The sequence below is a fragment of the Papio anubis genome, chromosome 5 (genome assembly GCF_008728515.1).
Source record: "Papio anubis isolate 15944 chromosome 5, Panubis1.0, whole genome shotgun sequence".
In the NCBI taxonomy this organism is placed as follows: Eukaryota; Metazoa; Chordata; class Mammalia; order Primates; family Cercopithecidae; genus Papio; species Papio anubis.
In genome coordinates, this window is record NC_044980.1 from 127,503,726 (window position 1) to 127,517,499 (window position 13,774).

Consider the following 13,774-nt stretch of genomic DNA (forward strand, 5'->3'; position numbering starts at 1 on the left):
GAATCAGGGCGTCCAGCGCTGCCCTCACTCAAGATGGCGGCCAGAGCCTGGCGCTTCGTAGCGTGGAGCGGCGCTTGCGTGCTTAGCTCACAGGCTCCGGCACCGCGCTCGGGGGAGGGACTATAGTAGGAAGGGGACGCGCGCCTCGCGACCGGGCCTCTAGTCATCGCCCTCGCCGCGGCGGCAAACACCAGCGCTCCTGCCACCCCTCCCAGACTGTGGACGGGAGGATGGAGTCGATGGCTGTCGCTACCGACGGCGGGGAGAGGCCGGGGGTCCCAGCGGGCTCAGGCCTGTCGGCCTCCCAGCGTCGAGCCGAGCTGCGTCGGAGGAAGCTGCTCATGAACTCCGAACAGCGCATCAACCGGATCATGGGCTTTCACAGGCCTGGGAGCGGCGCGGGTAAGAGCCTCGATTTCCCCTCTGTCTCCCGCCTCTCCCCTTGAATCTTCAGGGTCATTCTTCCCTCTCCCACCTCCACTCCACTGACCTTTTTGACCAAGCCCTGCTCTTTGACTTCCTCTCTGTCCCGCCCCTTCGGTTATATCCCAAGTTCTCATTCCTGAACCCCAGGATGTTCCCCAGTCGCTCCCCTCAATTTTCCCAGAGCCTCGCTGTGAGATTTTCCCCACCCTGCCTGCAGAGCCCTCACTGTCTCTGCCCAGTTACGTTAACAGCCCCTTTTTTCCTTAGCCACTTCTCGTCTTGAAGGGCGCACGTTGTATCCCCAGACTGTCATGTCCACTGCTCCCCTTAGGAAGATGGCTTTCCTTGTTAAGGTTCCAAGTGCTTTTCCTTACAGTGCCTTCTATAGCGTCTACCTTCTTTTGCCTTTTGCTGTGTAACTCTTGTCCGCCCACATCAGCCTGTCTTTACGGAACTGCCCGCTAGTTCGTCCTACGTGTATCAGGGACTCTGTGGTCATATTCTAGTGTCTGTGTTCAGTGCCCTCAACACTTGTCACCTACGGGCCGGCAAGAAAAGGTGGGAAAAGTGAGAGTGAGCATTCTTCAGAGACCCAGCAAGTGCGACGTGCACCTGAGAGTTTCCTCTCCTCACCAGGGGAGATCGATGTCATTGATGTCTGGAACTGCATTTCTAAAGGAGAGCGCCTCATTCCTCCCCCAAACATATATCCAATGATTTTATTTTTAAAAAATTTATTTCACGTGAGTATAACTGAACAATTAGCACGCCCTAGTGTTTTTCCACTGTTTCCTTTAGTAATTGGTCTTTAGTCAGTGCTCGCAAGCTCCTTAGATCTTTGTAACTTTTGTTCTGGAAGGTTTAGGTGTATAGCTCTGCATTTTTAGATAGTTCAAATGAGAGGTAAGAAAAACATTTCAAATTCTTCTAGAACACTAGAAGAAACATTTTTCTATCAGGCTACTTATTCTTAAAGCATTATTTACGATATTACCCGAGGTACTTTCTTTTTTTCTTTTTTCTTTTTGTTTTTGAGACGAAGTCTCGCTCTGTTGCCCAGGCTGGAGTGCAGTGGTGCGATCTCCGCTCACTGCAAGCTCCGCCTCCTGGGTTCAAGCAATTCTCCTGCCTCAGCCTCCTGAGTAGCTGGGAGTACAGGCACGTGCCACCACGCCCGGATAATTTTTTGTATTTTTATTAGAGACGGAGTTTCACCATGTTGGCCAGGCTGGTCTCAATCTCCTGACCACGTGATCCGCCTGCCTCGGCCTCCCAAAGGGGTGGGATTACAGGCTTGAGCCACCGCGCCCAGCCGGTACTTTCTATATTTTGTTCTTTTGCTTTGAAAATTTTATGTCTTTAAAGGTTTTGTTTTTTGAGACAAGGTCTCCCTCTGTATCCTTGGCTGGAGTGCAGTGGCGTGATCATAGCTTACTGCAGCCTCAAACTCCTGGGCTTAAACAATCCTGCTACCTCAGCCTCCAGAGTAGCTAGGACCACAGGCGTACACCACAATGCCCGGCTAATTAAAAAAAAAAAAAATTGTGTGTGTGGAGATGGGGGTCTCACTATGTTGCCTAAGCTGGTCTTGAACTTCTGGGCTCAAGTGATCCACCAGCCTTTGCTTCCAAAAGTGCTGGGCTTACAGGATTACAGGTGTGAGCCATTGTGCCTGGCCTTTTTTAAAACGAAAAACAAAAAACAAAAAAAACCACACCAGAGTAGCATCTTAAAACTGCTGAATTACCTACTAATGGTTGTCTGACCACATAAACAGTAGCTGTGGGATATGCCACACCCTATGCTCATAGGGCACTGGATTCACAAATCTAATTTTAAAATACAGATTTTAAAATGCCTTACTGATTTTACATTTTTAACCACATAAGCTAAGGCAGGCAATGCAATCATACATCTGGGATATATTATCCATAAAAAGTTGGTCTTTTCAGTTTGCTCAATCTCTGAATATCTTTCCTAGTTGGTCTACTAATCTTATCTCCTACCCATAAAGTTTGAGTTATTTCCTCTGCAGAATACTCATTTTGAGTGATATATTTTGAGGGTGTAGAGGAAGAAACCAACTTTTTTTTTTTTTTGGAGACGGAGTCTCGCTCTGTCGCCAGGCAGATGCAGACGGAGTGCAGTGGGCAGTGGCGCAATCTCGGCTCATGGCAACCTCTGCCTCCCGGGTTTCAAGCGATTCTCCTGCCTCAGCCAGAGTAGCTGGGACTACAGACAGCTGGGACTGCAGGCACATGCCACCACACCCAGCTAATTTTTGTATTTTTAGTAGCGACGGAGTTTCACCATGTTGGCTAGGATAGTCTCAATCTCTTGACCTCATGATGCGCCCACCTCAGCCTCCCAAAGTGTTGGGGTTACAGGCGTGAGCCACTGTGCCTGGCCGAAACCAGCTTTTCTTTAATGCAGAATCAATATTTATTTATTTTGATTCAGAGACTGCTGAGTTCTAGCTGCAACAGCATATTTTAAAACATAAACATGTAAGGTGTTTGCCAGTATGTAATAAATACATAAGGCTTTTAAATTTCTTTTCTCAGAAGAAGAAAGTCAAACAAAATCAAAGCAGCAGGACAGTGATAAACTGAACTCCCTCAGCGTTCCTTCAGTTTCAAAACGAGTAGTGCTGGGTGATTCAGTCAGTGCAGGAACAACTGACCAGCAGGGTGGTGTGGCCGAAGTAAAGGGGACCCAACTGGGAGACAAACTGGACTCTTTCATTAAACCACCTGAGTGCAGTAATGATGTCAACCTTGAGCTCCGGCAGCGGAACAGAGGGGACTTGACAGCGGACTCAGTCCAGAGGGGTGCCCGCCATGGCCTAGAGCAGTACCTTTCCAGATTCGAAGAAGCAATGAAGCTAAGGAAACAGCTGATTAGTGAAAAACCCAGTCAAGAGGATGGAAGTACAACAGAAGAATTTGACTCTTTTCGAATATTTAGATTGGTGGGATGTGCTCTTCTTGCTCTTGGAGTCAGAGCTTTTGTTTGCAAATACTTGGTAAGAAAAGATCTGTAAATTATTAACTAACTTAATGGAAAATGCAAAATGTTAATAATTATGAGTGCTTTTGACCCATAGAAGTCATTGCCAAAATTAATATCTACCGGATCCATGTGGCTGTTTGAAGATACATTATTAACTTTGCTATTCATCTTATAGAATGAAGTGTTCTGGTTAAATACAGAGCCTAATAATTATTGTTGGTCCTCCATATCAGTTGGTTCTGCACCCTATGTGGATTCAACCAACTGTGGATTGAAAGTATTTGGATTTAGCCGGGCGTGGTGGTGCACGCCTGCAATCCCAGTTACTTGGGAGGCTGAGGCAGGAGAATTGCTTGAACCCGGCAGGCGGAGGTTGCAGTGAGCCAGGATAATGCCACTGCCCTCCAGCCTGGGTGACAGAGTGAGACCCTCCCTGTCTCAAAAATAATATGTATGTGTATATATTTGGGGAAACAATAATACAATAATAACAAATAATAAATAATACAAATAAAAACAGTATAACAACTATTTACATTGTATTAGGCATAAAAAAATCTAGAAATGATTTCAAGTATATGGGAGGAATTGAGTAGGTTATATGCAAATACAGTGCCATTTTACATAGGGACTTGATGGGAACCTGGTACCAGTCCTCTGCAGATACTGAGGATGACTGTACTTTCAGTGCTTTTTTTTTTTTTTTTTTTTTTTTTTTTTTTTTCTATGCATGGGCTGGAGTGCAGTGGGCCTTGATCTCGGCTCACTGCAGGCTCACTCGAGGTTCAAGCCATTCTCCTGCCTCAGCCTCCCGAGTAGCTGGGACCTGGTAGCCACAGCCCAGCATGGCTAATTTTGTATTTTAGTAGGGGCGGGTTTTCCCGTGGTCTGATCTCCTGACCTTGATCCAGCCATACTCGGTGCCTCCCAAAGTGCTGGGATTACAGTGTTGAGCCAGCCGCCCGCAAGCCAAACTCGGACCCTTCTCGGTGGCACAGAGTATATTAATTCATCTAATCCTCATTCAGGGCAGTGTTTGAATCCACTGGAAATGAAGACTCAGAGAGGTTAAATCATTTGCCGAAGGTCACACAGCTACTAAGTGATGCTGGGATTAAACTTTAGCAGTTTCATTCTTTAACCAAAGGGTTAAGTGCTTTACATATATATATATACTGTATATTATCAATTTTCAAATAATTTGAAATAGTAAAATGCAGTTCCTATGGTCCTGAATATGAGGTAAATTTCCTATGGTTCAGAAGACATTTCAGCATTTCTTAATGTAGTGTCATAATGAGTCCATTTTGGTTGTACCATGATGTGGTCATTTTGTTTTACAGTATATTGAAGAATGCAGAAAAGCATAGCTCATAGTTCAGTGTCTTGCACTGAGGTTTTTCCATTCAGTAGACATTTTAGGTATATGTACCAGGCACATAAATAAATTATCCAGATAATTAAAGTTTATATCATTAAGCAAAACAGTTTTTTTAAATCTTTTTTTTTTTTTTTTTGAGATGGAGTTTCTGTCGCCTAGGCTGGAGTGCAGTGGTGCAATCTCGGCTCACTGCAATGTCCACCTCCTGGGTTCAAGTGATTCTCCTGCCTTAGCCTCCCGAGTAGCTGGAACTACAGGCACGTGCCACCATGCACGGCTAATTTTTTGTATTTTTAGTAGAGACGGGGTTTCATCGTGTTAGCCAGGATGGTCTCGATGTCGTGACCTCGTGATCTGCCCACCGCTGCCTCCCAAAGTGCTGGGATTACAGGCATGAGCCACCGCGCCTGGCCTAAAATCTATTTTTATGCAGATGTTTTCATAAATAGAACCTGTTGAACAGATTTTATTTGTTTTTCCTTGAGGATAACTTGTCAACATAGTTTGCTATAATGCAAAGATGGGTGATGCTTTCAGCATTTAATGAGCTGCCTCTTTTTTGTCTCTATCTGAAGGGCTCTGTGCTTTCATGCTTTTAATGTTATGCCTATTTTTGTGTGAATTTTTTTGTTTTGGTTTTCTGGGTTTTGTTGCTATCAGAGTTTCAACTGTTTCTTACTGCTGTCACCATACTGCCATCTAGTAATGTTTGCTCCTTCACTCGCTTCTTAATGGTTTCATTTTAAAAGTAGTTATGAGGGGCTGGGCACAGTGGCTCACGCCTGTAATCCCACCATGCCCAGCTAATTTTTTAGCAGAGATAGGGTTTCACCTTGTCAGCCAGGATGGTCGTCTCGATCTCTTGACCTCGTGATCCGCCCATCTCTGCTTCCCAAAGTGCTAGGATTACAGGCATGAGCCACCATGCCCAGCCAAGCATTTAGTTTTGTTGTTGTTTAAAACGTTTTAGAGATAGGATCTTGCTGTGGTGCCCAGGCTGGACTAGAACTTCTGGGCTCAAGCAGTCCTCCTGCCTCAGCCTTCTGCATAGCTGGAAGAATGCCATCTATTTTGAGTGCTGGGCCTTGTCTGTGTGCTTCCTGGATGTCAATTAATTCCCTCTGGGTGACGGAGATGTTACTGCATGATGTGTTAAACATCTGTCACTATTTAATACTTTAAATAATTTAAAAGATGAGTTTTTATGAGAGAAGACAGTTTTGGGGACACTAAAAGAATGTGAAAGAATTGTATGACCTGAGAAACATATTTTATGTTAGGAAATCAAATCTTTTATTTTCTTCACCCTTCTGAGGAAACAAGATTACTTTTAACCATTAAAATTACTATTTTATGGGAGACTGAGGCAGGAGAATTGCTTGGACCCAGGAGGCAGAGGTCACAGTGAGCCGAGATTGCGTCACTGCACTCCAGCCTGGGCGACAGAGTGAGACTCCATCTTAAAAAAAAAAAGTAATTGCCAGGCGAGGTGACTCACACCTGTAATCCCAGCATGTTGGGAGTCCGAGGTGGGTTGATCACATGAGGTCAGGAGTTCTAGACCATCCTGGCCAACATGGTGAAACCCTGTCTCTACTAAAAATACAAAAATTAGCCAGGCATGGTGGCAGGCGCTTGTAACCCCATCTACTTGGAAGGCTGAGGCACCAGCATCACTTGAACCTGGGAGGTGGATGTTGCTGTGAACCAAGATCGTGCCACTGCACTCAGACTGGGTGACAGAGGAAGACTCTGTCTCAAAAAATAATAATAACAATTTTTTTTTACAGCTTGTGCTTGGAATTTTATAGCTGCTGTTTGATTTATTGTAATTTGAATGATTATGTTGGAAATATTTAATTTTATCTTCTATCTTCACAGTCCATATTTGCTCCGTTTCTTACTTTGCAACTTGCGTACATGGGATTATACAAATATTTTCCCAAGGTAAATTAATTTTTTTTCTAAATTTTGATGATGTGTTTGGATTGATTTATGACTAGCTAATTGAAGGAACTTAAAAATGTTAGTCCTACTTATGGTCTGATTCAGTGCTACTCAAAGTGTGGTTTGCCCACTTATCTCTAAACTATGTGTTTGTGTTTGTGATGCATTAAGTTCAAAAAATGAGTAATTGGCCGGGTGCGGTCGTTCACGCCTGTAATTCCCACACTCTGAGAGGCTGAGGTGGGTGGATCACCTGAGGTCAGGAGTTCAAGACCAGCCTGGCCAACATGGTGAAACTCCATCTCTACTAAAAATACAAAAATTAGCCAGGTATGGTGACACACACCTGTAATTCCAGCTCCTCAGGAGGCTGAGGCAGGAGAATTGCTCCAACCCAGGAGTCAGAGGTTGCAGTGAGCCAAGATTGTGCCACTGCACTATTCCAGCCTGGGTGACAGAGTGAGACTCTGTCTCAAAAAAAAAAGAGTAATTGGAAACTTTTATAGCAATTTGACATTGCCATAACATTGTTATTCTGTGTTACAAAAATATTGGTCTACTGTGAATTGAGGTCCTTCATGAAAGAGTGTGAATAGTACTTGTTTAAGAAAAGTATTAAATTTAATTAGTAAATTTAGTAATTCATTTTGTCTGTAATAAAGGAAATTAATTTAAAAACGGATTTGATTATCTCATTGTACTTCATATTGGACACTTAATAGCAGTGCACTTTATCTCCAGTGTTTAGGGCCTGATATTTGCAATAAATATGTGACCAATATTACAGAACAGAGTGATGTTGAGAGTCATTGTTTACCTGGCCTGCTTGACTAAGGATATATACAGTTTTATGAGGCTTGGCTTGCTTGACATAGGCGATAGCCTAACTAGTGTGATCAAGTTTTGTGGGAGCTTTTTGCTGGAAAAATGGCTACTTGGCTGTTTATGTGTTATATTTAATGGGCTGACAGACCTGTGCATGATTTTATTTTATTTTATTTTATTTTATTTATTTATTTATTTATTTTTTTTGAGACGGAGTCTCGCTCTGTCGCCCAGGCTGGAGTGCAGTGGCCGGATCTCAGCTCACTGCAAGCTCTGCCTCCTGGGTTTACGCCATTCTCCTGCCTCACCCTCCCAAGTAGCTGGGACTACAGGCGCCCGCCACCTCGCCCGGCTAGTGTTTTGTATTTTTTTAGTAGAGACGGGGTTTCACTGTGTTAGCCAGGATGGTCTCGATCTCCTGACCTTGTGATCCGCCCGTCTCGGCCTCCCAAAGTGCTGGGATTACAGGCTTGAGCCACCGTGCCCGGCCTCTGTGCATGATTTTAATGGATTTGAAGCATTTGTATTTTTGAAGGGTCAAATAGGTCAAATACAAGAAGTAAAAGAGTAAATAACATTGTAATTTTAATTGAAGCATTTGTTTAGAAATTCACCTTTGAGGCTGGGCGTGGTGGCTCATGCCCTAATCCCAGCACTTTGGGAGGCTGAGGCGGGTGGATCACCTCAGGTCAGGAGTTCGAGACCAGCCTGGCCAACGTGGCGAAACTCCGTCTCTACTAAAAATATAAAAATTACCCAGGTGTGGTTGTGGGCGCCTGTAATCCCAGCTACTTGGGAGGCGAGGCAGGAGAATCACTTGAACCCGGGAGGCAGAGGTTGTGGTGAGCCAAGATCGCGCCATTCCACTTCAGCCTGGGTAACAGAGCAAAACTCCGTCTCAAAAAAAAAAAAATTGTATCTATTCAGAATGAAGATGCTCTCAATGTACTGATAATGGTAAACTCTCCAAGAAATATTGAGAGAAAAAAAATTCAGAATAGGATCTACTAATTTCTTTTTGAAAAGAAAAAATATATTACTTGATTTTGCTTATATATGCATAAACAAATAATGTACATGAAATTATTAACAATACTTATGTGTGTGATAGAGATGTATATATGGGTACTCCGTAAATGGAAGAGAGAAAATGGAGACTTTATATATTCTCCCAACATAACAGCATTTTGTTATAGCAGGGTTTTTTTGCTTGTTTGTTTTTGAGACAGAGTCTCACTCTGTCGCCCAGGCTGGAGTGCAGGGTACAATCTCAGCTCACTGCAGTCTCTGCCTCCTGGGTTCATTCTCCTGCCTCAGCCTCCCAAGTAGCTGTGACTACAGGTGTGAGTGACCACACCCACCTAATTTTTGTATTTTTAGTAGAGACAGGGTATCACTGTGTTGGTCAGGCTGGTCTGGAACTCCCAGCCTCAGGTGATCTGCCCGCCTGGGCCTCAAGAAGTGCAGGGATTACAGGCATGAGCCACCACACCTGGCCTGTTATAACAGTTTTTAAACACAAAAGTTGGCCGGGTGTGGTGCCTCACACCTGTAATACCAGCACTTTGGAAGGCCATGGTGGGCAGATCACCTGAGGCTGGGAGTTCCTGACCAGCCTGGCCAACATCGTGAAACCGTATGTCTACTGAAAATACAAAAATTAGCTTGGCATGGTGGTACAGACCTGTAATCCCAGCTACTTGAAGTCTGAGGCAGGAGAATTGCTGGAACCCGGGTGGCAGAATTTACAGTGAGCCAAGATAGCGCCACTGCATTCCTGGGCGACAGAGCAAGACTGTCTCAAAAATAAATAAACACAAAAGTTAAAAGAATTGTGCCTTGAACAACCATTTATATAATACCACCTAGATTCTACAAGTAGCATCTTATTATATTACGTATCTATCAGATTTTTAGTTTTCAAACCCAAGATAATCTCTGTAAAGGTTTTCCATCAAATTTTTCTTGATGCATTTCAAAGTATGTTGTAGGTGTACACATCGGTATACCTCACCCCTCTTACATAACATTAACTTACAATTTACTGTTTTAAGGTTCTTTTTTTAAGTAAAAAAAAAATTTTTTTTTAGATGTAGTCTCACTTTGTTACCAGGCTGGAGTGCAGTGGGCGCAATCTTGGCTCACTGCAACCTCTGCCTCCCAGGTTCAAGCGATTCTCCCACCTCAGCCTCCCAAATAGCTGGGACTACAGGCACGTGCCACCAAGCCCAGCTAATTTTTGTATTTTTAGTAGAGCCAGGGTTTCACCATGTTGAGCAGGATGGTCTCTCTCTCTTTTTTTTTTTTTTTTTTTTTTTGAGATGAAGTCTTGCTCTTTGGCCAGACTGGAGTGCAATAGCATGATCTTGCTCACTGCAACCTCTGCGTCCTAGGTTCAAGCGATTCCCCTGCCTCAGCCTCCCAAGTAGCTGGGATTACAGGCATATGCCACCACACCTAGCTAATTTTTTGTATTTTAGTAGAGACGGGGTTTCACCATGTTGGCCAAGACAATCTTGATCTCCTGACCTTGTGATCTGCCCACCTCAGCCTCCCAAAGTGCTGTAATTACAGGCATGAGCCACTGTGCCCAGCTGGTCTCTGGTCTCTATCTCTTGACCTTGTGATTCGCCCACCTCCGCCTTCCAAAGTGCTGCGATTACAGGTGTGAGCCACCGCGCCCGGCCTTTTTTAGGTAAAATTTTAAGGTAAAATTAGTTCTGAGGCTGGGCGCAGTGGTTCATGCCTGTAATCCCAGCACTTTGGGAGGCCGAGATGGGCGGATCACCTGAAGTCAGGAGTTCAAGACCAGCCTGGCCAACATGGTGAAACCCCATCTCTACAAAAATTTGCCAGGCATGATGGTGGGTACCTATAATCCCAGCTACTGGGGGGGCTGAGGTGGGAGAATCTCTTGAACCCAGAAGGTGGAGGTGGCGGTGGGCCGAGATCCTGCCATTGCACTCCAGCCTGAGCAACAGAGCGAGACTACGTCTCAAAAAAAAAGGAAAAAAAAAATTAGTTCTAATATGAAGACTAGGGTACCAGCATAATTAATTGATTGTTTGAAATGCTCTTCTTAATTGTACCATTTGATACGTTTGACATCCTGTGAAACCCATACCTCTTTCAAGGTTTATAACTTTGCTGTCACCCCAAGAGTTTCCTTCATGCTCCTTTCCAGGCAGTCCCAGTCCCTATACCCCAAAGATCTTTTTCCCACCATAGATTAGTTGTGTCTGGCATAGTAATTCATATAAGTGGGATCATTCTTGATTTTACTTTTTTCTGCATGCCTTCTTTTATTCTGCATGATATTTTTGAGATTTATCCATGTTGGATAAATCAGTAGTTAATTTCTTTTTTTTTTCTTGGCTCAATAATACTCCATTGTATGACTGTATCCATTTATCTAGTCTCCTGTAGATGTTTTCAGTTTTGGGTTATTATGACTAAGAGCTTCCTTGTATGAGGCTTTTTGTGAGCATAAGCTTTCATTTCTCTTAGGTAACTATAGGTTTTTATATTAAAAAAATTTTTAAACCATATGATTGGATTTTGTGATAATAAAGAAAAATTCTGCCTCACTGCGCCCGGCCTTTTTTTTTTTTTTAAGAGGGAGTCTCGCTCTGTCGCCCAGACTGGAGTTCAGTGGCGCGATCTCGGCTCACTGCAACCTCCACGTTGTGGATTCAGGCAATTCTCCTGCCTCTGGCTCCTGAGTAGCTGGGACTACAGGCACCCACCACCGTGCCCGGCTATTTTTTGTATTTTAGTAGAGACAGGGTTTCACCATGTTGGTCAGGCTGGTCTCAATCTCCTGACCTCGTGATCTGCCCGCCTTGGCCTCTCAAAGTGTCAGGATTACAAGCGTGAGCCACTGCGCCCAGCCCAGTCTTGCTATTAAAAGTTTTTTGAAAATGTCATCTTGGAAGCATGACATAAATAATAATTTATTATATATACAGTACAATATAAAAACAAGAATATATTATACAATATAAATATAAAATATACAGTACAATATAAAATAATATAAAATATAAATTTTATATATTAAAACAGTACAATATAAAAACAAGAAAAATATTACTAGACAGGACATAAATAACTGCTAAATGACTGACATGGATAATGTGTGACGTAGGAGCTCACAGGAGATATAAATTACTCCAGTGTTTTATGTAAATAAAGCACAAGGAGGACTTCAGGGGAAGTAGAATTAAAAACAGGCCTTCAGGCACAGTGCAGTCTCTAATCCCAGCACTTTGGGAGGCTGAGGCTGGCTGATGGCTTCAGCTTACAAGTTTAAGACCACCCTGGGAAACATAGGGAGACTGTTTCTACAACAGATACAAAAATTAGCTGAGCGTGCGCCTGTGGTCCCACCTACTCGGGAGGCTGAGGTGTCTCTACTAAAAATATGAAAATTAGCCAGGCGTGGTGGCAAGCGCCTGTAATCCCAGCTACTCAGGAAGCAGAGGCAGGAGAATCACTTGAACCCGGGAGGCGGAGGTTGCAGTGAGCCGAGATCGAGCCATTGCACTCCAGCCTGGGCGACAGAGCGAGACTGTCTCAAAAAAAAAAAAAAAAAAAAAGCAAGACTGATAATCTGCTATTGTCTAGCAGTTTGAAGATTTACATATTATGTGCTCAGTAAATGTTGGTATATTACTGATTGTTTTAAAACATCATTAACAGTTTTTAAATCATTTAGGTTGAAAATAGCAGTATTGATCATGTTTGTATAGAGCTTATGTAGTCTGCTGAAACTTTGAAGATTAATTTGAGTCTTTCTCTACACAGAGTGAAAAGAAGATAAAGACAACAGTACTAACAGCTGCACTTTTATTATCGGGAATTCCTGCTGAAGTAATAAATCGATCAATGGATACCTATAGCAAAATGGGCGAAGTCTTCACAGATCTCTGTGTCTACTTTTTCACCTTTATCTTTTGTCATGAACTGCTTGATTATTGGGGCTCTGAAGTACCATGAAGCCTGCAGAACTGAGAAGGAGAAGCTTACAAAAAAAAAAAAAAATCCTCTTTTATATTGCAGTGTCTCTAAAGGAGGCAAATTAGTTTACACCTTCATGTAATTCTTTTACTTTAGGGGTTGCAAAACTACTTTATTAGAAATAGAATGGCAGATTCTCTGATTTAAAAGGGCTGAGTTTGTATTATTACTGATATGAAGAACAGAGTACCAATGTCATTAATTGATTTTTCTTGTTTAATCAGAATCCTTATTCTGTACCTTTCCTCTAACTTCTCAGATTTGTAATTCTTCTTTTGGGAGCTGAACTAGTGCTTTTAGGAGAACAGATAAACGTAGTCTCAGCCAGCCCTAGAGACTGCTTCTTGTATTTGTGTCATTCTGTCCTGAGAAATGAAGTCATCTGAAAAATAAAATGAAAGAAACTGAATTGTCTAATGTTAAGTCTGCACATTGTAACTTTTCTTGTTGAGTTAGCATCTTAATTTTTACTCCAGCACAAGTATTTAATCAAAGAAATGATTCATACATGTGAAATTGGAAGGTATTTACAAAATTTTTATTGCTGTATACTAAACTCAGAATTGGAACTTTTTGCTTTTGAGTTTTCACTTTTTAGAAGTATGTTTTAAGCAAGCAAAAACAAAATGGGATGTGAAGAATTGAAGCAAGCAACCCAATAGCATAGATGTCCTTTTCCCCCCAAATATGGTCTAGATGAGTTACTATAAACATCGTTTTTATTTTTTTGAGATGGAGTTTTGCTCTTGTTGCCCAGGCTAGAGTACAATGGTGCTATCTTGGCTCAACGCAACCTCCGCCTCCCTGGTTCAAGGGATTCTCCTGCCTCAGCCTCCTGAGTAGCTGGGATTACAGGCATGCGCCACCACGACCGGCTGATTTTTGAATTTTTAGTAGAGATGGGGTTTCTCCATGTTGGTCAGGCTGGTCTCGAACTTCTGACCTCAGCTGATCCGCCCACCTCGGCCTCCCAAAGTGCTGGGATTACAGGCGTGAGCCACCGCACCCAACCTTATAAATATCCTTTTAACTAACTCAGTAACTGCCATATTTTGATGGGTTGTCTTCTTAAAAGAATATAAGACTAAAGTGTTATATCACTTAGTGTTACATTTCGTTACAGATTTTTGTATAGTCTAATTTGGTTAATCCTTGTGACATTAA

At 42.8% G+C, this 13,774-nt stretch overlaps 1 protein-coding gene across 2 annotated transcripts; it reads left to right on the forward strand.

The window, feature by feature from the left end:
- Window positions 1–47: 47 nt before the first annotated feature.
- CAMLG (calcium modulating ligand) lies at window positions 48–13,033 on the forward strand. 2 transcript variants are annotated; one of them, XM_003900111.3, is made up of 4 exons: window positions 48–402; window positions 2,991–3,451; window positions 6,701–6,766; window positions 12,398–13,033. In XM_003900111.3, exons 1-4 carry the CDS (start codon window positions 231–233, stop codon window positions 12,587–12,589), a joined length of 891 nt encoding a protein of 296 aa, XP_003900160.2. In that variant the 5' UTR covers window positions 48–230; the 3' UTR covers window positions 12,590–13,033. The 2 variants fall into 2 exon arrangements, with proteins under 2 accessions (XP_003900160.2, XP_031522324.1); XM_031666464.1 differs by lacking the exon at window positions 6,701–6,766.
- Window positions 13,034–13,774: the final 741 nt, after the last annotated feature.